The 27,196-nt window shown below is 42.9% G+C and overlaps 1 protein-coding gene across 1 annotated transcript in view; it reads right to left on the bottom strand.

Annotated features, from left to right (window-relative positions):
* The window catches only part of camsap2a (calmodulin regulated spectrin-associated protein family, member 2a), an 87,674-nt gene that overhangs the window by 51,093 nt on the left and 9,385 nt on the right, over window positions 1–27,196 (bottom strand). Inside the window, exon 2 of the mRNA XM_070447455.1 lies at window positions 22,603–22,862. Coding sequence (XP_070303556.1) covers window positions 22,603–22,862 — 260 coding nt within the window. The remainder of the gene's footprint in view (window positions 1–22,602; window positions 22,863–27,196) is intronic.

The raw sequence follows: 27,196 nt of genomic DNA, 5'->3' as shown, positions 1-27,196 counted from the left end.
GAGTTTCAATATACACATAGCAGATAAGGACAACAGCTGTATCTAAGAATGTAACACCACCATCTCAAAAACAGCATAATGTCACACACTACTTTGTGATGATGTATGGCTAGCAGACAACATTCAAGTCTTACTAGAGAAGGCCTACTTATACCTAACCGTACATACCCTGTCATACATATCCTAGCAGCACCCATTATAGCACAGATAGAGCAACAGAGAAACCATATACAGTGGTTCCTCCTTTAAAAGTTGCGAGCTTACATCGCTTAGAAGTACCCAGTGTCACAGCTTCATTACTCCAGACCACCACAAGGGGGAGTTAGAGCATTCATTATGCATTTGGGTCCCAAGGTTTTTACATGACCAACCATATCGAGTGGTTCCAATGACGAATTTGACGTGAGCCACCCCTCCCTGGTGACTTTCCTCAGCAAAGATGGCTGACAAAACATTACGGGGAAGCAAATGTAAGTAGCTATAACGTCATATGGAGTCAAGCAAAAACATTTACAATTGAGAGGAATATGTTAGTTAATGTAGAGACAAACGATTGTGCATATTTTTTTGTCATAAAGTTAATTTACGAAAATCGCTATTTAGCAAAAAACTATTCTGTCATATCCAATACCAGCTGTATCAAACTCCATTCTGTGAATGATGCTGTGTCTGCATGTATGTATGACAATTATACACTTCAACAGTGTTTACCACTCCTGCTCCTGGTACATCAATGATTACACATTGTAACTATGCAATAGACTAGAAACATGATTTAAGTAATGGCTGATTTGTAATTCATATATACAGAATAAAAAACAGTACGTCCTGCCAGCACGCCTACAAGCGTGCTGAATGACGCGTGGAAGAGAGCGAGGAAGGAGATGGGAGTAACAATCCAGGCTATTTGCTCTGAGACCAGCAATAATAATGTAATGAAACATGCAGGGAGAAGGTTTCGAACCCTCAACATTCTAGCCCGAAGTCCAGCACGGTATCGACTGTGCCTAAATGTATTAATTGGGGTTGGGGCCGATTGTGGCTAAAAACATTTTATCAATTGGAATCTTTAACATGTGGAAAGGGGAAAAAGTATTATTACATTAGAACCCTATAGGGAAGATATCCATATTAGAGGGATTTACACTAGAGCTATCCCTCAACAGGCCTACAATCCCCAGTCTAAAGTGGACACTCCGCGCCAAATACGATAAAGTTACTCCGCAGAGAATGACAATATGTTTCAATTTGATGAGCGACAGATGGAGAAAACCTACACCAGTCGAGCAATTCATTTCAACAATAATCTTCATCTTAATTTGACTTTACAAACAACAAGAGGGCTTAATCGGAGTCTATTTCTACGGAGCCTAGACCTATATAAAATAACTTAACTGGCTGAGGTAGGCTATGAGGCTTAACAGCCTAATAGAAATAGGATTTATTTTATTAGGCCTACTTACAATTGCAAATGTATTCGATGCTTAAGTATTCTAAAGTGTTACATTTCTAACTCAGCATTTCTTCATCAACATCTTTATGCTTGCGTTAATATTCTTCCTTTTTTTCTGGAGCAATTTTGAGCAAATTGTTCAAGGGCCACAGATGATTAGTCTGTGAAGATGACGTTATTGAATGTCTTGCAAGCTTTGATCCATGCATGGGCCTGTCAGACGAATCATTGGAATCATTGACTCACTCACGCGGTGAAAAGGGCGAGGAACGAGATGGAGTCACAATCCATGCCAGACACACCTGTGAGCTCTGGAACTCCACCTCCGACAGGCAGAGTCAACATACGTGGCGGGTTCGTCAGGTCGTCGGTTCACCCTGACATTTCCATTCCTCTTCTGACAACAGAACTTGACTAACCGCTCACCAGGCACAGCAAGGGCCACCCGGACCGTTATGCTGTTCTGCTATTCCAAGGATGTGTAACCGAAGAGAGATACCACGAGTGGGCACAGAATACATAGCCTTCCCGCTGTGGACCGTGTCGCGCTGCTCTGAAACAAGCATGGAGAAACTAACATTTTCAAATTTTCCATGATATTCTTAAGATATGTGTTGACTGAATATAAGCAAGTGATGACTGCTAAATAATCAAGTTTGATTTATTTCTGGAGAAACCTTTCTAAATAACAAACTGGCTTTATTTACAAATTAGTGAGAATGTCTCATCCCATGTTCAAGAATGGCCTTTTTCTCGCTCACTCTAGGTTAAATGAAAACGAAATCTGCAAAATATTGTTACTTTTTAAATAAAGTGATTATTATTATTAATTAATTTAGAATTATATAAAAGCCCCTTAGATATTCATTTAGAGTCCTCCAATCCCCTAAATGTAATTATTGGCGGAGAGTCATGTCATTGATTTTTTTATTTATCTCGATATGCTGTAGGCCTACCATAGACGAAATTAGTCTCACTAGTGTTGAGTAATGTGCTGTTAAAATGGTGTAGGTCTTATTTATTTAAAGAGCATATAAAAGTTAGAAGCAAAAGCCAAAAACTATTATAACAACATTTTGTCCTGCTCTGAGCTAAGCATGGGCCCTGGTCTTGATAAATCAATGATATTTATATTTTCACTTAATCTCCATTTGGGTATTGGTTAGACAAGAATTCTAAAATTAGGATGCAGAAATGTTATGCTCTTAGTGTAACCTTTATTTAACTAGGTAAGTCAGTTAAGAACACATTCTTATTTACAAGGAAAGCCTACTCCTTCCTCGTGCCCTGCAGGGATTCTTTAGCTAAATAGCCCACCGTCACGTTGTACAGCGCCATATTTTCCGTTCTAGGAAGTACCAGTCAAAAATGTGGACACATATACTGTACTCATTCCAGGATTTTTCTATATTTTTACTATTTTCTACATTGTAGAATAATAGTGAAGACATCACAACTATGAAATAACACTTATGGAATCAGTTAAGAACAAAGACAGCCTACTCCTTCCTCCCCATCGGGGGATTGAACCCCGGTCTCCTGTCCGCACGACACAGAGATTCTTTAGCTAAATAGCCCAGTACTGTACTGCCGACCATCACGCTGTACAGTGTTATATTTTCCGTTCCATTCTAACAGAAACCCAGAGGGTTTTTAGTTTTTTATGGAATAGAAACACCATAATATTATTCTAATTAATTAAGCAAGTACCAGTCAAAAGTTAGGCACATCTACCCATTCCAGGAGTATGCTTACAGTAGTCAGAGCGGTATCCATGGTGATAGAGGTGACAGGGATGTAAAGTATATCGGAGCATACTGGCAAGCATAATGACCTATTTACTACTACTCCCTATTTAAATAAGCAACATATCCAAGATATACAGTGATTTAGAGCAGTTTATCATCATGATATTCACGTCAAGTGCCGCAGAGAGAGTATACGTGAAAAACTATGCCATGTGCCAACCACCTGGTCTATACCACACTTTATGCTACAGGGACCACTTCAAACACCCTTAATTGCGGGCAATAACAGTCCTATAGAATACAATACACCGACATAACACAAGCCTGATACCCCAGCATATACTAGGAGCTCTCTGCTACCAGTCACTTTCTCCTAATCCCTGCCTACATGTACATATAGTATCTACCTCAACTACTCCAGTATCCCTGCACTTTGTACATTTGGTACTGGCACGGACCCTGTATATAGCTTACATTAATTTTTTCTCTCTCTCTAATTTCTCATGTTTTTTTTAGTTATACTATTTTGATATTGAATACTGTACTGTTGAGAAGTACTGTGAAATGCTTAACTTGTAAGCCCATCTGCATGTGACAAATAAAACGTGAAACTGTGTAACGTGTACGCTGGGAGTCGGGAAGCAAGATCAGGGAGTGACTTTAATAATTAACAACACAAGAAACAAAACAAGAAACACAAGTAGCGTACAGATATGAAATAACGGAACAGAAACAATAACGCCTAGGGAAAGAACCAAAGGGAGGCAAGCATGACATATATAGGGAAAGTAATCAGGCAGGCGATTGAGTCTAGGTGAGTCTGATGAGGCGCTGATGCGCGTAACGACGGTGACAGGTGTGCGTAATAATGAGCAGCCTGATGACCTCGAGTGCCGGAGAGGAAGTATACGTGACAGTAAACCCCCAGAGGGACGGTCCCGAGGAGCAGGCCGGTCGAGGCGTGGGAACCTGACGAGCCGGCCGAGGCGTGGGAGCCTGGCGAGCCGGCCGAGTCTGATGAGGCGCTAATGCGCGTAACGATGGTGACAGGTGTGCGTAATAATGTGTAGCCTGGCGACCTCAAGCGCCGGAGAGGGAGTATACGTGAAAAACTATGCCAAACACAGCTTAATTACCCGATCGGTTCATTACACAATGCTACTACTTAATATCTAGGTTATTCAATTCTTCCAATACACACAAATAGCTTGCATTGATTATTCATAAGAAATACAAAATGACTTTACAGCTACAGAGCCCTAGATATAGTGGAGAGTTCTTCTCTCTGTAAATACAGCTTCACTAAGGTGTAGGGGTCTGGGTTGGCTGACCAAAGTGTAAATAGGGAATTGCTAGCTAGTTAGCTGTGTACATGTGCTAGTAGCGTCCATTGTGCAGGTAGTGTCCACCAGCTCCGAGACCAAGAAGTAGTTGTTTCCCTTGCTCTGTGAGGGCTATGGTTTTTGTGGAGCGATATTTCTAATGCAGGTTTGTGAGTGTGAAGTGTTGTTGTGCAGAGGGTCCCAGGGTCGTGCCCAGTGAGGGAGAGGGACAGAGCCTACTCTGTTACAAATGTATAGCCTTAGTTAAACTTTCACAGTGACTTTTAACAACCAAACTACAGCTATAATCACAGACCACCTAGGAAAAGGGTCTTCCTTAACTTATCAAAAATTTTCAAAAAACAAAAAATACTTTCCTTCCCATATCAGCAAAACCTTTAGGAATGGTTACAGTAGAGCTGCTACTTCATTTGGTATTCTTTGCAAACACAGCAAACCAAAAAGCCTTGACAGAGAGCAGAAAAACTTCTGGACCCAGCCTCAGCAACTTCTCACATGTCGGTAGAGCTTAGCATCCATCCTTTCATCCCTAGACAGAATTGTCAAGCTCTGCCCCATTGTCTTTCCCACTGCTAACCCTCCTTCAACATGGCACGAGGAATGCTGAGTTACAATTCAAAGAAAGTAAGCTCTTTTCGAAATATTTTGAGTGCGGACCTACTGTATCTTTGGTGTGTCTAATTGTAGCTTGTCCATATTAGAATTGAGTCTATCCTATGGACACCGTAGAACTGGCTTTACGCACAAAGTAAAAAAAACTTTGGGAGAGTCCAATGGTTTTGAAATCATACAAAGAGATATTGTGACAATAGAAATAATGTACTAGAGTATGTCCAAAAGCAGAACATGTTGCTTAAATGTAGCAATGACCTTGATCTACAGCTGTTGGTCATCAAGTCATATGATATGACGTGTAGGCTATAATGCCGGTCATTACAGTAACATGCTAGATTTAGACCGGACATGAGTGTGTTTGTGTGGTGCGTTTGTGTATGTGTGTGTGTGTGTGTGTGTGTGTATGTACCATAGGTGTGTGAGTGGCAGGAAATGTACAATATGTGTGTACCATAAGTGTGTATGAGCACCAGAGTACAGTTGAAATCGGAAGTTTACATACACCTTAGCCAAATACATTTAAACTCAGTTTTTCACAATTCCTGACATTTAATCCTAGCAAAAATTCCCTGTCTTTGGTCAGTTTGGATCACCACTTTATTTTGGGAATGTGAAATGTCAGAATAATAGTAGAGAGAAGTATTTATTTCAGCTTATATTTCTTTCATTACATTCCCAGTGGGTCAGGAGTTTACATACACTCAATTAGTATTTGGTAGCATTGCCTTTAAAATTGTTTAACTTGGGTCAAACGTTTCAGGTAGCCTTCCACAAGCTTACCACAATAAGTTGGGTGAATTTTGGCCCATTCCTCCTGACAGAGCTGGAGTTAGGTTTCTAGGCCTCCTTGCTCGCACACACTTTTTTCAGTTCTGCCCACAAATGTTCTATAGGATGAGGTCAGGGCTTTGTGATGGCCACTCCAATACCTTGACTTTGTTGTCCATAAGCCACTTTGCCACAACTTTGGAAGTATGCTTGGGGTCATTGTCCATTTGGAAGACCCATTTGCGACCAAGCTTTAACTTCCTGACTGATGTCTTGAGATGTTGCTTCAATATATCCACATAATTTCTCTCCCTCATGATGCCATCTATTTTGTGAAATGCACCAGTCCCCCCTGCAGCAAAGCACCCCCACAACATGATGCTGCCACCCCCGTGCTTCATCGTTGGGATGGTGTTCTTCGGCTTGCAAGCMTCCCCCTTTTTCCTCCAAACATAACGATGGTCATTATGGCCAAACAGTTCTGTTTTTGTTTCATCAGACCAGAGAACATTTCTCCAAAAAGTACTTTCTTTGCGCCCATGTGCAGTTGCAAACCGTAGTCTGGCTTTTTTATGGCGGTTTTGGAGCAGTGGCTTCTTCCTTGCTGAGCGGCCTTTCAGGTGATGTCGGTTTAGGACTTGTTTGACTGTGGATATAGATACTTTTGTACCTGTTTCCTCCAGCATCTTCACAAGGTCCTTTGCTGTTGTTCTGGAATTGTTGATTTGCACTTAACGCACCAAAGTACGTTAATCTCTAGGAGACAGGACGCGTCTCCTTCCTGAGTGGTTGTTACGTCCGTTGTTAAATGAAGACCGTGGTACATTTTCGACTTACATTTTCTTTAATTTTTTAAATGTTCCACCAAAAACAATAAACAACTCAACGAACGTAAAGCTAGGAGTGCAACACATGCAACACAAAAAGACAAGATCCCACAACAGAAGGTAGGAAAAAGGGCTGCCTAAGTGTAACGGATGTGAAATGGCTAGCTAGTTAGCGGGTACGCGCTACTAGCATTTCAATCAGTTACGTCACTTGCTCTGAAACCTAGAAGTAGTCTTGCCCCTTGCGCTGCAAGGGCCGCGGCCTTTGTGACGCGATGGGTAACGATGCTTCGTGGGCGACCGTTGTTGATGTGTGCAGAGGGACCCTGGTTCGCGCCCGTGTCGGTGCGAGGGGACGGTTTAAAGTTATACTGTTACATTGATGCTGTTGACCCGGATCACTGGTTGCTGCGGATAAGGAGGAGGTTGAAAGGGGGGTGAGTGTAACGGATGTGAAATGGCTAGCTAGTTAGCGGGTACGCGCTACTAGCATTTCAATCAGTTACGTCACTTGCTCTGAAACCTAGAAGTAGTGTTGCCCCTTGCTCTGCAAGGGCCGTGGCTTTTGTGGAGCGATGGGTAACGACGCTTTGTGGGTGTCAGTTGTTGATGTGTGCAGAGGGTCCCTGGTTCGCGCCCGGGTCGGGGCGAGGGGACGCACTAAAGTTGTACTGTTACATAAGTATGATTCCCAATCAGAGACAACGATAGACAGCTGCCTCTGATTGGGAACCATACTCGGCCAAAAACAAAGAAATAGACAACATAGAATGCCCACCCCAAATCACACCCTGACCTAACCAAATAGAGAAATAAAACGGCTCTCTAAGGTCAGGGCGTGACAGTGGTATGACGGCTGTGTGGTCCCATGGTGTTTATACGTGCGTACTATTGTTTGTACAGATGAACGTGGGACCTTCAGGCGTTTGGAAATTGCGCCGAAGGATGAACCAGACTTGTGGAGGTCTGCAATTTCTTTTCTGAGGTCTTGGCTGATTTATTTGGATTTTCCCATGATGTCAAGCATAGGGCCACTGAGTTCCAAGGTAGGCCTTGAAATACATCCACAGGTGCACCTCCAATTGACTCAAATTATGTCAATTAGCCTATCAGAAGCTTCTAAAGCCATGATATCATTTTCTGTAATTGTCCAAGCTGTTTAAAGGCACAGTCAACTTAGTGTATGTAAACTTCTGACCCACTAGAGTTGTGATAGTGAAATATAAGTGAAATAATCTGTCTGTAAACAATTGTTGGAAAAATTACTTGTGTCATGCACAAAGTAGATGTCCTAACTGACTTGCCAAAACTATAGTTTGGTAACAAGAAATTTGTGGAGTGGTTGAAAAATGAATTTTTATGACTCGAACCTAAGTGTATGGAAACTTCCAACTTCAACTGTATGTGTGTGTATACCATAAGTGAGTAACACAGCATGTGGGTGTGTGGGTGGGAGGCAGCTGCAATTTGTAGCGAGTGTCTTCAGATGTGTGAGTCCATCACAGAATCAAAGAAAGGAGGGAGCGACAGAATCAAAGAAAGGAGGGAGCGACAGAGCGAGAAAGCGAGAGAGAGAGAGAGAGAGCTGCATTGCAGAGAACTTCTGTTTGCCAGACGAGCAGAACATATAGTCAAATCTGTTTTAACGTGCAATATCCCATTACATAAGAGACCACAGCATCACACAGCAGATAAAGACAACAGCTGCATCTAAAAATGTAACACCACCTCTCAGAAACAACACAATATCACTAACTACTTTTTGATAAAGTATGGGTATACTAGACAAAACACAAGACCTACAAAGAACATCTATTTGATGCAATAACTAGCTGACACAATACACAACCAAGTAAACTGGATTACAAATATATTTGGCTCTTTCTTTATTCCTCTGTTGTGTAAAAAAAAACGGTCCTTTGGGTAAAAGTTTTGGAAAACTATCCCTTTTAAAAAACATTTTCACACTTGCGGTGACAGATCCTTGCTGTCAGCTCTCCACACAGCCAATCTTTAAATAGAATCTTCCTTAAATAACAGATGCTGCTCAATCTCCTGAGTTGACATTTCAATGCTGCAGCCACACACCTTTGCAATCCATACACATTACAATGTCTCCACAGTACGCACCGGTAGACAACAATACAGGTCAGTCTTTCGGACTGCTGTGGATTGATGTGTTTCCACTATTCAATCAGTAGAGATTGGGGATTTCCGCGGTACTACCATTTCAGAATTGCTTATTTGTTCTGAAATGCAACGTGTCCCAAGTGGAGCGAGTTGACACTTGATTTAGAAATCAGCAGGCCCCTGATCTACAGTGCTTCAAACACTGTAGAGGCTGATAAGTCAATCCTGGGCAGTGGGAACGGAATACATAAACACAGCAAACAGGGGATATCCTGAGGACATTCGGTGACGTTCCCATTAGGTCCCTTGAGGGTTTTGGCGCGACGTTATCCCATTGATGTTCTGAGAACGATCTAAGAATGTCACGTGATGGTCCAAAGAGAACGTTCTCCGGAGGACCTTTCTCTAGTTCCCTGTACGTTCCCAGGACGTCACTGAGGACCATGTCAGGAACTTTTTAGGACGTTCTCAGGACTTTCATTTTACTAGTCCTTAGGACGTTGCGTGATGGTCTCAAGGGAACGTTCTATGGGAGACCATTTTAGTCTTGAGGCGTTGTGTCTTGGTCCCCTGAACTTTCTTGTGACGTTGTGTCATGGTCCACTGAAGGTTTTGTCTAGTTGCCGGTTTCTCCCGAGGATGTCGCCGAGGACGTTTTTAGCACGTTCTTGGGACATTGTGTCATGGTCCCCTGGAAGTTTTGTCTATTTCCCGGTTTGCCCCTGGGACATCCCTGAGGAAGTTTTTAGGACGTTCTTGAGACGCTGTGTCATGGCCCCCTGAATGTTCTTGGGACGTTGTGTCATGGTCCCCTGGAGGTTTTTGTCACGTGATTGTTCCAGGTGTCCCAAACCCTTATACAGTGCCTTCATAAAGTATTTACACCCCTTTACTTTTTCAAAATGTTGTTTTACAAGGTGGGATTAAAATGGATTTCATTGTCATTTTTTAACAACGATCTACACATAATACTCTGTAATGTCAAAGTAGAAGAAAAATTCTAAAATTTGTAAAAAGAATAAAACACTAATATATATGTAATATACATGTTTGAATCACCTTTGGCAGCGATTACAGCTGTGAGTGCTTCTGGTAAGTCTCTAAGAGCTTTGCACACCTTTGCACAACAATATTTGCAATTTTTTTATTCTTCAAGCTCTGTCAAGTTGGTTGTTGATCATTGCTAGACAGCCACTTTCAAGTCTTGCCATAGATGTTCAAGCTGATTTAAGTCAAAACTGTACTAGGCCACTCAGGAACATTCAATGTCATCTTGGTAAGCTACTCCAGTGTATATTTGGCCTTGTGTTTCAGGTTATTGTCCTGCTGAAAGGTGAATTTGTCTCCCAGTGTCTGTTGGAAAGCAGACTGAACCAGGTTTTCCTCTAAGATTTTGCCTATGCTTAGCTCAATTCCATTTATTTTTATCCTAAAAAACAATACCGAAACTAATTTCACACGTATAACAAAAGATGAAATAAATGAAGTAAAGTATGATGAGGGGAAAGGGGGAGAATGGGTGAGTGTGGGAAAGCGAATGATGCATCATTATGTAATCACCGATTGTGAATGAAGAACAGGGCCATTTTATTGTATTGGTGTATTCTAATTATAATCTCAAAATGGTATGTACCCTGTATCAGTCCACCAAATCCAAGCAGTCTTATCAGTCTACTCTGGCCTACTTGGAGTACACAGTGAGAGAGTGCAAAATGTACAACGACAAGAAGACCAAGACAAATGAATGAACATGAATGAAAACAACTCAAATGGTGGAGAAGAAATTAATAAAGATAATTATTCTTCTGATTCTGAACCTACACCTGAGGCCTAAGCGCAAAAAAAGCCAGAACGGTAATACTTATTTTCCACCATAATTTGCAAATAAATTCATTAAAAATCCTACAATGTGATTTTCTGGATTTTTTTTTCTCATTTTGTCTGTCATAGTTGAAGTGTACCTATGATGAAAATTACATGCCTCTCTCATCTTTTTAAGTGGGAGAACTTGCACAATTGGTGGCTGACTAAATACCTTTTTGCCCCACTGTACCTTACACACGAGCCGCCGCCGTTTGGGTAAGAAATGTAATGCATTTACGTGAAGATGTCTTTGTTTGTCGTCGCTCTGTTGAAACCAATCGATCCTTCTATGGGGAACGGCTCAATGGGTTGTCCTGTCTCCAATGGAGTGTTTCTTCAGAACAGATCTTCAGATACATCAATATTTATAACTGATGGGATTTTCTTCCTTCCCACCTCGTGTCTTTAATCAAAGTTCTAGGACCACTTTTACATGCCCAGCTGCAGACTGGCTATGTTAAGGTCTAGTCTTTATCTTCTTCACCTCGTGTGGAGATTCAAAGGTCTAACTATTTTCAGCAGTGTAGCCACAGCTACACCTTTTCTGGTCTTAGAGTTTCAACCATTTGTAACGTTTAGCTCACACTTCATGTCTGCTGGTCTGGTATGTTAATTCTTAGCGAGTCCTTTTAAGCACTCTGGTCGATAAAGGGCAGTTCCATCACACTGACACGCTCTTCAGACCTCATTCGGGGCATGGCTTAGTTAATGTGCAAAGGACATGAAAACTATGATGTCGTTAGAAAACTAAAATCACCTTAAAAATCTTAACAAAATAGTAAAGGATGTAAACTTGACATACAGTGTGAAAGCTCTTCATGTTACAGTATTTTCGTTATACAGTTATTAATGACATTACAAATGAAAAACAATATGACATGATTTTCTTTAGATCCCCACTGACCATTCCTAACATTCCTATCTTAGAGATATTGTTCCAATATTACATTTTTGGATGTTAGAGTTTTTGGGCGGCCAACAGTCTCTCTATACAAAGCATTCCTTTGGTTGATACTGAAGAGCAGGAGAGGGTTCTCTGCTGCATAATATTTACGATTGGTGTGAGGTGTCATAAAACTGTCCCAGCCCCCCCTCTCCTCTCCTGTGGAAGTGAGGGGGGTCTGGCTATCTGTCAGCCATTTGTCAAGCTGATCTGAGGCCTTGGATCCTCGACCATGAGAGTCATGACAGATGAGTAACGCAAGATATTATTAAAGTGACATTATTAAAGTGACTAGTGTTCCATTTATTAAAGTGGCCAATGATTTCAAGGCTGTGTATATAGGCAGCAGCATCTCTGTGCTAGTGATGGCTATTTAACAGTCTGATGGCCTTCAGATAGAAGCTGTTTTTCAGTCTCTTGGTCCCAGCTTTGATGCACCTGTACTGTCCTCGCCTTCTGGATGATAGCAGGGTGAACAGGTAGTGGTTCGGGTGGTTGTTGTCCTTGATTATCTTTTTGGCCTTCCTGTGACATTGGGTGCTGTAGGTGTCCTGGAGGGCAGGTAGTTTGCCCCCGGTGATGCATTGTGCAGACCGCACCACCCTCTGGAGAGCCCTGCAGTCGTGGGCGGTGCAGTTGCCGTACCAGGCGTTGATACAGCCCGACAGGATGCTCTCAATTGTGGATCTGTAAAAGTTTGTGAGGGTTTTAGGTGACAAGCAACATTTCTTCAGCCTCCTGTTGCGCCTTCTTCACCACACTGTCTGTGTGAGTGGACCATTTCAGTTTGTCAGTGATGTGTACGCCAAGGAATTTGAAGCATTCCACCTACTCCACTGCTGTCCCGTCGATGTAGATAGGGGGGTGCTTCCTCTGCTGTTTCCTGAAGTCCACGATCATCTCCTTTGTTTTGTTGACTTTGAGTGAGAGGTTATTTTCCTGGCATCAAACTCCCAGAGCCTTCACCTCCTCCCTGTAGGCTGTCTCGTCATTGTTGGTAATCAAGCCCACTATTATTGTGTTGTCTGCAAACTTGATGATTGAGTTGGAGGCGTGCCTGGACACGCAGTCATGGGTGAACAGGGAGTACAGGGGGGGCAGAGCACGCACCCTTGTGGGGCCCCAGTGTTGAGGATCAGTAAAGTGGAGGTGTTGTTTCCTACCTTCACCACCTGGGGGCAGCCCGTCAGGAAGTCCAGGACCCAATTGCACAGGGCGAGGTTCAGACCCAGGGCCTCGAGCATTAATGATGAGCTTGGAGGGTACTATGGTGTTGAATGCTGAGCTATAGTCAATGAACAGCATTCTTACACAGGTATTCCTCTTATCCAGATGGGATAGGGCAGTGTGCAGTGTGATGGCGATTGCATTGTCTGTGGATCTATTGGGGCGGTAAGCAAATTGAAGTGGGTCTAGGGTGACAGGTAAGGTGGAGGTGATATGATCCTTTTTTTATTTTTTTATTTTTTTTATTTCACCTTTATTTAACCAGGTAGGCTAGTTGAGAACAAGTTCTCATTTGCAACTGCGACCTGGCCAAGATAAAGCATAGCAGTGTGAACAGACAACACAGAGTTACACATGGAGTAAACAATAAACAAGTCAATAACATGGTAGAAAAAAAGAGATCCTTGACTACTCTCTCAAAGCACTTCATGATGACAGAAGTGAGTGCTACAGGGCGATAGTATAACTATGATCTTCTGTATAACACGTGTTGTTTATTCTATGAGAAAATAATCCTAATGTTCTCTACTTTACTCTGCTCCATAGGTTGTTGTGGATGTTTTGGATCAGATGGCACGGCAATACTCTGTGAAAGGAGGCACCTGAAGCTGGCCTGTTGCTTTGTTCTACAACATGCTTGATTTGGCTGCAATCAAAGCAAACGTGTCGTTCAAGAAATGCATGAACAACACCCTTGCCCATTAGAGACTTCATCATGAGTCTGGCATACGGGTTACGTGAGAGACATCTTAGGGCCAAGGCAGCAGCAAAGATTCCACGCAAGCCTTTGCGCGAGCCAAATTGTGCACAGCTCCCGGGGAGGAGACAGTGCCAGGTGGCCAAATGCACAAAAAACCAAACCCAAGACACCAGTGTCACCTGCAAGCGAAGTGTTTTGTGGGAAGTTTGTATCATTTGTATCAACTGTTAGGACAAGGAGTAACCGTTAAATGAAATCCAACTGATGCCATTGGGTGAAAAACGCACGCCATGTAAGCACGAGCTGACAATAATTGACTGCTGTCATATCGACACTTACAGTACATTCATTATAATGCCATGATGATGTTTAGGTCACTGTTTTCAACATTTGACCACAGATTTTGCTGACAGTGCATCTTTGTATTTGGAGTATATATTTTTTAAATAGCGTAATAAAAAGAAGCTGTTACTATGTTCCAAAACATATGGTTTCTGTTTCATAGTTGAATCAAAGGCACTCCACTAATAAAATCGATTGAACAGTTGATTTATTTTAATTTTACATATAGCCTACAGTAACAAACTAATTTGAAATAAAAGGGAAAAAATGATTCTAACGCTACCTACTGCATAATACCTAACACCTTGATGACCACAACCAAATTATTATTTTAGCAATAGCATATATGAAATTGTGTATTAATTACACGGTCAGAATGTTGTGGTGAAATCCTTCACGGTGCCTTCACCGTGCGCTGCCACTTTAAGAGCGCATCAGCAGTCAGAAAGGAGAAAATAAAGATAGCACTTCCAGCTCTCTGTGGGGGGGGTAGCTCTTGGTTGGCGCGGCAGTTTGATAGTGTGTGCAGTGCTGCAGAAGTCTTGTTATTTTCAGTGTGCTTGGGTTGTAAAAGTGTTTAATTCGATCATCGGTGTCACCGCTCAAGGTCGTGGTTGTTATATTTTGGGACCGCACCGGTTATTGATCGCATGGATCAGTAGCAACATTGTTGCAAATCCTCTAATGTTGATGACTAGGTTCTTTCTTGTAAATTGTTTCTATGAAGTTGCTGTTAAATGCAATTTATTATTGTATGAGGTATTATTTGTTGGGTTACCCCTGTGCTGTGACATGTGTTTTATACGGTGTGTCTTGTCTTTTCTCTCCACTGGCTATCTGGCCAACGGGCTACACTCTAAGCAGTCTATTCTGCTGATGTATGTGTGTCTGGTAGTTGTACTCCATCTATCCTACTCTTTTCCTTTCGGAAGGGTTAATACCAGCCTGGCGCCCAAACAAAATATTTATCTTTACCCCTCTAACAATACCGCTACAGAATTGTCGCCCAAACAGGGACCTGAAGAGAAGCACCCATGACACCACACACACAAAATTGAATAATGTATTTTGTTGGAACCCCATACTGTGTCAATGTGGACACACCTAATGGTAATCATGACCGGGATTCTTTCATTGTGGAAGGACTCGATGGTGTAATGGAGTTGGATAGCACTGGCCCTTATCCCCAGGCTTCCGGCTCACCTATAACATCTCCACCATTACCCTCCCTTCAACCTCTTCCTGTTACCCAGACAGACTGGGAGAGGTGTCTCTGTGCTTACTGCACAAATGGAACAACAATGGACACACACCAACCATAGTTTGACAATGCAGGAGAATGCCATTCGCAGTGAAAGTGTGGAGGCTCATCAGAAAGATGTGCAGCTGAGGTTGGCTAACCTCCCCCGTCAAATGGAGGGAAACAGACAACAAACTGTTCAGAGACAGAAATATTTACAAGATTCTCTGAAGCAGGATGTTCAAGGGAAAATGCAAAGTTTCAAAACACTCATAGAAACTAACCATCATCATGTCATAACTTATCTTGAAGAGGAACAAGAAAAGAGAGCAGAGGAGTCAGCCTCTGTTGTGAAGGGAGTGTGTTCTTATATGAAGGAAGTTATGGAGGACATGAAGAACTCTCTCTCAGGGGAACTAGGATTTTTGATTGAACAGACTCAAAAGGAGACCTTATAATTAGATGGAAAAAGCACAGGCCACAGATCTTCAACAGGAGGAAATGCACCAGGAGGTAACGCAGTGCTTTTCCCTTCCGGACAAATCATCTGCACCTCCCTCTGGGTTTACCTCTGCCACCTGCTCTGCCATTAAGGGAATAGGAACAGGTAGCACTACAAAACCCCTTTTGAAGATACTGTTAAACAGAACTCCCATTTCCCCAAGACCCCTTTCCACTGTCATGCCTCCTCTGGAAAGCTCTCTCTCTATCAAACTACTTTTACCCACTTTTGGAAGCCCAGAAGAGGATGTTGATCCACTGTTTTTCCTATCTAAGTGTAATGATTTCCTTTCTATCCGGCCCCTTACTGACTTGGAGATTCTTGACACCCTCCGCAGTGTTCTCCATGGTACAGCAAGACCTCCCTCATCCCGGTATCCCAATAACTCTCCTGGGGCTAAAACGTCTCAGCCTTTGTGCCCAAGATCCAAGACAAAAGTCCAGTGATGTGCTGGAGGTGTAAAGTCCAACATCCTCCAGGTTCTTGCCCCCTCTATGGCCAGCGTCAGGATTCAGGAAAAGGTCAGAAGACTGACAGTCTAGACAGACGTGGTGGCTTGCATACAATTGGGTCGGCCTTAATGCCCACCATGAAGCCTTCAGACAGCACAACTAGCTGTCTTATTCCTATTCCGCAACAACTATTGGTTCCTCTGACTGTTAGGAACTGGAGAGGGAAGGCCATAATCGACACAGGAGCAACTTCCACCCTGATGCAAGATCCCCTGTGGCGAAACATGGCATTACCTCATGAGGAGCTTAGAACCTGGGAGGAAGGACCATTGCACTTGGCCAAAGGAGAACCTACCACTCCCTTGGGCTGGATTGATATGACAATAAAGCTGCACAATGAGATTATTAACCTTCCTGTGGCTATACTTGCAGATCCAAACCTTGCATTTGCTGTAGTCCTTGGACTTCATGTTCTTCAGTGGACTGACCATCTCGATGTCCGAACCACCCTTTCGGCTGAGTTCTGACCATTCCCGGAATCATTCATTTCAATCTGGAAATTTCTGGGTGGAGCCTGCTACCTTATTCAGAATCCTGGCTAGGTCAAGACAAAGACAATGACAAAGAAAATACAAAGAACAGACAAAAACAAGTTCCACCAGTGAAGCCAGAGAACCCCGCTATCACCCTGATTACAGCTGTACCCCCCCCCCTTCTATTCGAGAGCAAAAGCAAACCTGATGCTGATTTCTACATCAAACAAGCAGAGGAACAGGCATGTCTGTCGGATGATGAGAGGTGGCAGCTCTCCCAGATGTTGGAGATGAACAGTGAGGTCTGTACTCTTACACCCGGCCGTACAACTGTCTTCAAACATAACATCTATACCATTAACCCCATTAAACAGCATCCCTGCAGGCTGTCCCCCGCCAAACTGGCAACTCTCAATGAACAGCTCAAAAGCATGTTGGAGAATGGAGTTATGGAACCTTCTTTTATTCAGATGGGCTTCTCCGGTTGTCCTGATTCCAAAGAAAGATGGTGGATATCGATTCTATGTAGACTACAGGAAGCCGAATGCATTAACAGAAAGCGATGCCTACCCTCTACTGAACATCAATGACATACTGGAATCTCTGGCAGGGGCATCCATCTTCAGTCATTTGGATCTGAACAGCGGATTTTTGGCAGGTGGCAATGGATCCCGCCAGTCAGGACAAGACTGCCTTTGTCACCCCTGCTGGTTTGTACTCCTTCAAAGTCATGCCTTTTGGCTTGAAGAATGCTCCAGCAACCTTCCCAAGGTTGATGGAGACTGTCCTGTGAGATCTGAGGGGAAGAAATTGTCTTGTGTATCTGGATGACATCATAATCTACTCCTCCTCTGTCGCGGATCACTTGCAAGACATACAGTCCGTCTTCAAAAGACTAAAGGCTGCAGGTATGACCCTGAACTTGAAGAAGTGTAATTTCTGTTTGCCAGAACTCAAGTTCCTTGGTCATGTGGTTAATGCTGAAGATATCCATGCAGATCCAGCCAAAGTTGCAGCTGTGCAGGAATTCCCAATTCCCACATCCCTCAAGGCTGTTCAGCGCTTCCTGGGTATGGCTGGATGGTACCACAGGTTTGTGCCTGACTTTTCAAAGGTTGCCGAAAGTATTTAAGTATAAGTATTTAGACCCTTTGCTATGAGACTTGAAATTGAGCTCAGGTGCACCCTGTCACCATTGATCATCCTTGAGATTTTTCTACAACTTGATTGGAGTCTACCTGTGGTAAATTCAATTGGTTGGACATGATTTGGAAAAGGCACACACCTGTCTATATTAGGTCCCACAGTTGACAGTGCATGTCTGAGCAAAAACCAAGCCATGAGGTCGAAGGAATTGTCTGTAGAGCTCCGACGCAGGATTGTGTCGAGGCACAGACCTGGGGAAGGGTAGCAAAAAATGTCTGCACCATTGAAGGTCCTCAAGAACACAGTGGCCTCCATCATTCTTAAATGGAAGAAGTTTGGAACCACCAAGACTCTTCCTAGAGCTGGCCGCCCGGACAAACTGAGCAATCGGGGGAGAAGGGCCTTGGTCAGGGAGGTGACCAAAAACCTGATGGTCACTCTGACAGAGCTCTAGAGTTTGTCTGTGGAGACCATCTCTGCAGCACTCCACTAATCAGGCCTTTATGATAGAGTGGCAAGACGGAAGCCACTCCTCAGTAAAAGGCACATGACAGCCCGCTTGAAGTTTGCCAAAATGTACCTAAAGACTCTCAGACCATGACAAACAAGTTTCTCTGGTCTTATGAAACCAGATTGATCTATTTCGCCTGAAACCAAGCATCACGTCTGGAGGAAACCTAGCACCATCTCTACAGTGAAGCATGATGGTGGCAGCATCAAGCTGTGGGGATTTTTTCAGCGGCAGGGAGTAGGAGACTAGTCAGGATCGAGGCAAAGATGAACAAAGCAGAGTACAGAGAACCATGATGTAAACCTGCAACAGAGCACTCAGGACCTCAGACTGGGGCGAAGGTTCACCTTCCAACAGGACCACGATCCTAAGCACACAGCCAAGACAACGCAGGAGTGGCTTCAGGACAAGTCTCTTTTGAGTGACCCAGCCAAAGCCCGGACTTGAACCCGATTTAACATCTCTGGAGAGACCTGAAAATAGCTGTGCAGCGACACTACCCATCCAACCTGACAGAGCTTGAGAGGATCTGCAGAGAAAAATGGGACAAACTCCCCAAATACAGGTGTGCCAAGCTTGTAAAGTCATACCCAAGAAGACTCAAGGCTGTAATCGCTGCCAAAGGTGCTTCAACAAAGTACTGAGTAAAGGGTCTGAATACTTATGTAAATGTGATATCAGTTTATTTTTTTATTTGCAAGCATTCCTAAAAACCTGTTTTTGCTTTGTCATTATGGGGTATTGTGCGTAGATTGATGAGGGGGAAAAACATATTTTAATCAATTTTAGAATAAGCCTGTAACCTAACAAAATGTGGAAAAAATCAAGGGGTCTGAATACTTTCCAAAGGTACTGTATAGTGTCTCCTATTGCCCTGGAATAGGTGGTCTTCACTAATATACCCCTTCAACAATGTAAACTATTTCTATTTGGTGCCAAATGTAAAAACAATGAAACTGGGAATCAAAATGGCATGACCATATTCCAATATTTCACAATAATACCTTGCGATCAGGAGGGTGGCCTTTTGCATCCCCCATAATGGTCCAGATGTGGAATCTGTACCCTTACCGATATCATGGACAGTAATGGTTTGAGAAAATTACAAGATTTGAAAGATCCATACACACTCCCAGTCAACTCCTTTTTTCTATATTTACAACTTAAGTCAGCTATGCTGGCCTATTGAGTCCCAACTACCGAACCATCCAATGATGGGATTTATAAATACATTATTTGAGCTGCCGAAAGGACTGATCTTTATACTATATAAACAAGTTTTGGAAAGCTCATATTCTGAGCTAGACTTWAAAAAATGATGGTCCACAGATTTAACTGAATCCGAACAACCCTTTAACTGGAACAGAATATAGTAAAATCCCATAACCGAAACCATCAATTTATACATTTTAAGTTTGTTTACAGGGCTAAATGTTTTAAATACAGATCTCATATTATTATATTTTCTATTTTATTATGTTGACGTCACAAATGAATCATTTATACATTTCTTCATAAAAAATGTCGTTATTCGTTACACAGTACTACTTATTTCTCTGAGAGTGAGACGGATATATAGCATTTTGCAAAAAACATGGTTATTTGTCTCTCTGAAATGAAACCATCAAGTGACAGATTTTAAACAAATACATGTCTGTCATTCAACAACCCCATGCCCTGATTTAGATAGTGAAAAAACAAACCAATCTCTTTCATATAATTTCTTTAAAACAATAAAATCTAATTTAGCAGCATTTCTGAAAATGGATATATAGCATCTTGGAATGAAACTTCACTTATTTTTCTAATTTCTTTATGCATTTAATGAACATTTCTTAGCATCAAAAGTTTGTGTGTGAGAGTTGTTTTGTGGGTCACATCAACAACAATGCTGTTTTAGAGGAGTTACGGGGGAGGGAGAGGAGAGAACTAAGAGCAGCAGCTCCTGTACTAAAATGAAGAACATTCATTACTGGCTACTGAGGAAAACGTGAAGCAATAGAGCAATACACATACAGCATACTACAGAAAAGTACTACAGAAAAGTACTACAGAAAAGTACTACAGGGCATACGGTCTGTGCATAAGGTGTACTGAGTCAGTCATCGCAGTGATATCTCATATGCTCTCTCATATGATATAATACAAAATCTCTGAGTGATTCCCCATGATGCTGGCCCATGTTTACTCCAATGCTTCCCACAGTTGTGTCACGTTGGCTGGATGTCCTTTGGGGAGTGGACCATTCTTGGTACAAAGGAGAAACTCTTTGAAAAACCCAGCAGTGTTGCAGTTCTTGACACAAGCCGGTGCGCCTGGCACCTACTACCATACCCCATTCAAAGACACTTAAATATTTTGTCTTGCCCATTCACACTCTAAATGGCACACATACACAATCCATGTCTCAATTGWCTCAAGGATTAAAAATCCTTCTTTAACCTGTCTTCTCCACTTCATGTACACTGATTGAAGTGGATTTAACAAGTGACCATAGCTTTTACCTGGATTCACCTGGTCAGTCTGTGATGGAAAGAGCAGGTGTCCTCAATATTTCAACGTCCCAAGAACCCATATTTGACATTTGTATCTAAAAGCATAATTGAGACATAATCTCATTCCATCTCAATAGGGCTACCTGCCTAGCCTAGTCACTTCTGTAGTGCCTCGACAAAGCAGCCTAGCCTAGTCACTTCTGTAGTGCCTCGACAAAGCAGCCTAGCCTAGTCACTTCTGTAGTGCCTCGACAAAGCAGCCTTAGCCTAGTACTTCTGTAGTGCCCTCGACAAAGCAGCCTAGCCTAGTCACTTCTGTAGTGCCTCGACAAAGCAGCCTAGCCTAGTCACTTCTGTAGTGCCTCGACAAAGCAGCCTTACCTAGTCACTTCTGTAGTGCCTCGACAAAGCAAGCCTAAGCCTAGTCACTTCTGTAGTGCCTCACAGATAAGCAGCCTAGCCTAGTCACTTCTGTAGTGCCTCGACAAAGCAGCCTTAGCCTAGTCACTTCTGTAGTGCCTCGACAAAGCAGCCTAGCCTAGTCACTCCTGTAGTGCCTCGACAAAGCATCACAATAAGAAGCAACATAGAATCTGAATCCCAAATGGCACCTTCCCAAAATAGTGCACTACTTTTGACCTGAACCTTAGAGAGAGAACTGAGGCAGAAAGTGGGAGAAAGATAACGAAAGATAAAACAGGGGAATAGAGAGAAAGAGCAGTAGAGAGAATATGGGGACAAAAAGACAGCCACAGTACTGGGTACAGGGAGAAAAACACGGACAGTCAGACAGGGTTGAAATTCCATATAGACTCTGGGGAGGACCACAAAATAGTGGGTMCGGATTTGAAATGATCAGGGGGATGCCCACATTCCCATTCTAATGCTTATGATGGTGTACTGATTCGTTATGGAAGGGAACCCCTGTCAATTAAACCCTGTCGATTGAGACAACACACTGAGAAAACAGAGGCTATAGAGATGTACAAAGAGACAAAAGGGAGAGTGGAAGATAGAAAAAGACACGCACGCACGCGTGCACACACACACACTTTTCTTTTTCTTACATGCTGACCCCACCGCGTGCGTGCTTGCGACATCGCGCATGTCGATTTTTGTCCACCCACACCACACGATCAGGACACGCATGTTTGAAATATCAAAACGAACTCTGAACCAACTATATTAATTTGGGGACAGGTCGAAAAGCATKAAACATTTATGGCAATTTAGCTAGCTAGCTAGCTTGCTGTTGCTAGCTAATTTATCCTGGGATCTAAACATTGGGTTGTTATTTTACCACCACCGACTGGACTGTGGACATCAGTTCCTCTTTCAATCACCCACATGGGTACATGCTCYTAAAATTCAATGAGGAGATGGGAGAGGCGTGACTTGCAGTGCGTCAAGAGTCACAAGTAGAACCAAGTTCTATTTTAGCGCATGGCTACGCAGACGGTTGTTGACGCGCGTGAGCAGTGTKGGCGCAACGCGGGCGGTGTGGTCAGCATGTTAGGGTGCTTTTTAGTCATTCAGTTCCTCTTATGTTTGTTGTGTAGTAAATATTTTCATTTATTTCTTCCCTGTAAAAGCACATTGTGTTGCATTCCATGTCTGAAATGTGCTGTATAAATAAAGCTTGATTTGATTTGATCTGATGTGAAAGAAATCCACAGTAGCTGAACCCACAACCAAAACAAAGATGGCCACCTAGCCCCCACTATCCCCCACCCCCAAACTCTCAATCAAACCCCTCTTTCTTACCATCTGTATGGGCCTCTTGCGGAGGTCACGCTCTGTGACCAGCCTCTCCTGGTCTGTGATGTAGAGGCCCTTCTGAGCCAGGGCCTGGATGACATCATCGTGGCCAACCAGGGGCTTGGCGGCGTCACTCTTCAGGATGAGGCTCCCGGCTCTACAGTAGAGATCAGCAGACAGCAGCAGGTTGGCCACTGGAGGCTTCAGGTGCTCCTGATCATACTGGTCTGTGTAGAAGGGCTCCTTCAGGTCGGCCGGCACACTGTCTGCATAGGAGAGAGAGGCAGAGCGGTTCAAAACGATGAATATGAACACGCAGTTTGTATCAAAGTCAATTTCAATTCATTAACACTTAACAGTATGTGAGAGAGAAAGTAAGGAACGATAGAGSGGCGGAGCTTCAGTTTAAAAGCATGCAGGCCTAAACACAGTGGAAGGTTAGCCTACACCACCTCATATTACCTCATACTGTATTTTTGTCACATTTCTGATATGATGAGAATCAATCAATTAGTGAATCTAGAAGATCAGCACGTTTGAAAGGGTCATTTGAAGGTTTGATATTTCACTGCATGACTGATGGTAACTCTGTGTTTAACTGTGGCAAGTCTACTTCATTCTTTCCCCATCCAAAGACACGGGCRTGATCTCCATAGGAGATACACTATGGATGGACTGCACGGTGCGTTACCATGGAAACTACAGTAGGAGAGGAACCTGATCGATTCATGTGCACTCCATATCTCTCTAGCTCCCAGGGAGCTTCCCTCAGTCTGCTTTATCAAAGAGAGAGAGAGGGATAACATAAGAGTGTGCGCGTTTGTGGGGGCGGGCGCACACGAGCTGACAGATACGAGTGGGCCTGATTTCAATAATTCATCTCCTCATTGTCAGACTCTTACAAGGTGTTGAGAAAATGGGGAAGGTATAAAAACCAGAGAGACTGAGATTGCTCAAACAGCTACGAAAATAACCAGATTTTCACACCGCTCAAGTGGCTGCACATTAGAACAAACAAAGTGTGGTYAAAAGGAGATTGACCCTAACCCTGTAATGCTACATGGGGTAACACTCCCACACACACAGATACACGCACGCACACACAGATATGTAACACACCCATATCAGAAGGAGCAGATGGGTGTTCGTTATGATGACGGTGTGTAAAGCCACGGTGACAGAGGCTTTCGCAGCTTCACACTCCTCATCCCACCCTCACACCACTCAACGAATCATTTCAGACAGGCCAAGTCAGCAGCTCATAACAGAAACACGCTATCTGATCAAAAACAAGGTCACCAAAGGGTCCTAGAGGTCGAAGTTTCTATTAACCTCAGATCTAGGATCAGATTACCCTATCAATAATCCTCACCTAAACCATTATGCGGATGAAGAATACATCTGAACTGGTATCAGTGGTTACATTTGGGGCAACTTTGACCTACGCCTTGAGGAGAACGCAACTGAACAAAGGACCAATTGGAGGGGTGGTGGGCGTGGCTCCCACAGAGGTGAGGACAGGGCCATGTTCAGTACAAAAACGTTTTGGAACGTTGCAGATAGAAATGCTATGAATAGAGCCAAYGTAATTCTTTATTCTAGATGTCAGAGGCATTTTTGTTGTTCTAGATAGCATATTTATATCTGAACACAAAACGTTGCGTCCTGCTGAGCACGCCCCCAGGTTAGGTTTAGGGATGGGGCTAGAGCCCTTCGAGAGGATTAAACCATAATGCCCAACTTGATCAAAGACTCTACATTGACAAGGGATATCCTACTCCTCTCTCACTGGGCCTGCCCTTCAAAGAAGACCCAGATCAGATAGTAAACAGTAGCATTCACAAAGAGGCAAAGAAAAACACCAGAAGGAAATCCATACCTGTCAATAGGTCAATTGAAGCAAGTCTGAATCAAGTATCAAGTCACTGAGGACGACTTCGAGCCGAGTCCCAAATCTGACAGGTTAAGTTTGAGTCAAGTCCTCAGGTCTCTCTCCTCTCTTACCTCGGTTGGTACAATGCAATTAGTGAGGAGGAGAACTGCATTATTATGTTCCACACAGGTTACCATTGCAATCAAACTAAGTACAACACAAAAATCTGAGAAAAAAAAAAAATCCTATTCCAAACTCTAGATTAATTTCTGTCTGTGTGTGTGTGTGTGTGTTAATGTGTTTAATTGCTTATGTGCCTGGAAGTATTCTGAGCCTTGAGCAGTGTTCCCTGGGATCTGAAGACCAGCTCTTCCTCTCTACCTCTGGGAACGAAAGAGACAGTATTTATGGAATCATCCCATTTCATTCAGACCTAATTAAAAAATACATGGAGGATCTGGTTAGAAGCTCATGTACTGTATTTTCTAATATTAGGGAAGCAAAACATAATCTGCTCACTGGCAACTGCAGTAGAATTATTCTGTCTGCAGCTTGAATCAAATTGCATCACTCTTGGTCAGAACATTTGGGAAAACGAGTTAAAAGGATGTGCCACTAAAAATGCATAAGGTTGTATATTGAGTGGCACAKGCCTTTATGAGGAAATGTTTGACTGTTCTTTTATGCTAGATGTAGATCTTCAGATGTTGATCTTTATGAATACCAGCTAGACAATATTATCAGTTGGTTAGTTAAAGGCCCAGCGCAGTCCAAAACKAATTATATATATATACTCACACACACACTACATGACATTTAAGTATGTGGACACCTGCACTTCGAACATCTCATTCCAAAATCATGGGGATTAATATGGAGTTGGTCCCCCCTTTGCTGCTATAACAGCCTCCACTGATGTTGGGTTATTAGGCCCAGCTCGCAGTCGGCGTTCCAATTCACCCCAAAGGTGTTTGATGGGGTTGAGGTCAGGGCTCTGTGCAGGCCAGTTGTTACGCCCTGACCTTAGTATTCTTTGTTTTCTTTATTATTTTGGTTAGGTCAGGGTGTGACATGGGTGATTATATGTTTTTGTCCTGTCTAGTCTTTTTGTATGTTTATGGGGTTGTTACCAGTCTAGCAGTTTTGTATGTCTATGGTTGCCTAGATTGGTTCTCAATTAGAAGCAGCTGTTTATCGTTGTCTCTGATTGGGAACCATATTTAGGCAGCCATATTCTTTGAGTATTTCGTGGGTGATTATCTATGTCTATGTTTAGTTGCTTGTGTCAGCACTATGATTATATAGCTTCACGTTCGTTTTGTTGTTTTTGTATAGTTCATTCCGTGTTCTTTCTTTATTAAAAGAAGATGCATTCAAATCACGCTGCGCTTTGGTCTCATCACTATAACGAACGTGACACCAGTCAAGWTCTTCCACACCGATCACGAAAAACCATTTCTTATGGACCTCGCCTTGTGCACRGGGGCATTGTCATGCTGAAACAGGAAAAGGCTTTCCCTAAACTGTTGCCACAAAGTTGGAAGCACAGAATTGTCTAAAATGTCACTGTATGCTGTAGCGTTAAGATTTCCCTTCACTGGAACTAAGGGGACTAGCCCGAACCATGAAAAACAGCCCCAGACCATTATTCCTCCTCCACCAAACTTTACAGTTGGCACTATGCATTAGGGCAGGTAGCGTTCTCCTAGCATCTGCCAAACCTAGATTCATCCGTCGGATTGCCAGATTGTGAAGCGTGATTCATCGCTCCAGAGAACCCGTTTCCACTGCTCAAGAGTCCAATGGCGGTGAGTTTTACACCACTCCACCCAACGCTTGGCATTGCGCATGGGAATCTTAGGCTTGGAAAGCCATTTCATGAAGCTCCTGACAAAAAAAATGTTGTGCTGATTTTGCTTCCAGAGGCAGTTTGTAACGCGGTAGTGAGTGTTGCAACTGAGGAAAGAGGATGTTTACACGCTACATGCTTCAGCACTCGGCAGTCCCGTTCTGTGAGCTTGTGTGGCTTCCCACTTCATGGCTGAGACGTTGTTGCTCCTAGACGTTTCCACTTCACAATAACAGCACTTACAGTTGACCGGGGCAGCTCTTTCAGGGCAGAAACTTGACGAACTGACTTGTTGGAAAGGTGGCATCCTATGACGGTGCCACATTGAAAGTCACTGAGATCTTCAGTAAGCTCTTCTACTGCCAATGTTTGTATATGGAGATTGCATGGCTGTGTGCTCGATTTTATATACAGTTGAAGTCGGAAGTTTACATACACCTTAGCAAAATACATTGAAAGTCTGTTTTTCACAATTCCTGACATTTAATCCTAGTAAAAATTCCCTGTCTTAGGTCAGTTAGGATCACCACTTTATTTTAAGAATTTGAAATGTCAGAATAATAGTAGAGATAATTATTTATTTCAGCTTTAATTTCTTTCATCACATTCCCAGTGGGTTAGAAGTTTACACTCAATTACTATTTGGTAGCATTGCCTTTAAATTGTTTAACTTGGGTCAAACATTTTAGGTAGCCTTCCACAAGCTTCCCACAATAAGTTGGGTGAATTTTAGATGTCCTAACCGACTTGCCAAAACTATAGTTTGTTAACAAGAATTTGGAGTGGTTGAAAAACAAGCTTTAATGACTCCAACCTTAAGTGTATGTAATCTTCCGACTTCAACTGTACCTGTAGCAACAGGTATGGCTGAAATTGCC

Source organism: Salvelinus sp. IW2-2015, linkage group LG16, assembly GCF_002910315.2.
Source record: "Salvelinus sp. IW2-2015 linkage group LG16, ASM291031v2, whole genome shotgun sequence".
Classification (NCBI taxonomy): domain Eukaryota; kingdom Metazoa; phylum Chordata; class Actinopteri; order Salmoniformes; family Salmonidae; genus Salvelinus; species Salvelinus sp. IW2-2015.
This window is presented reverse-complemented; position numbering and strand designations above follow the sequence as displayed.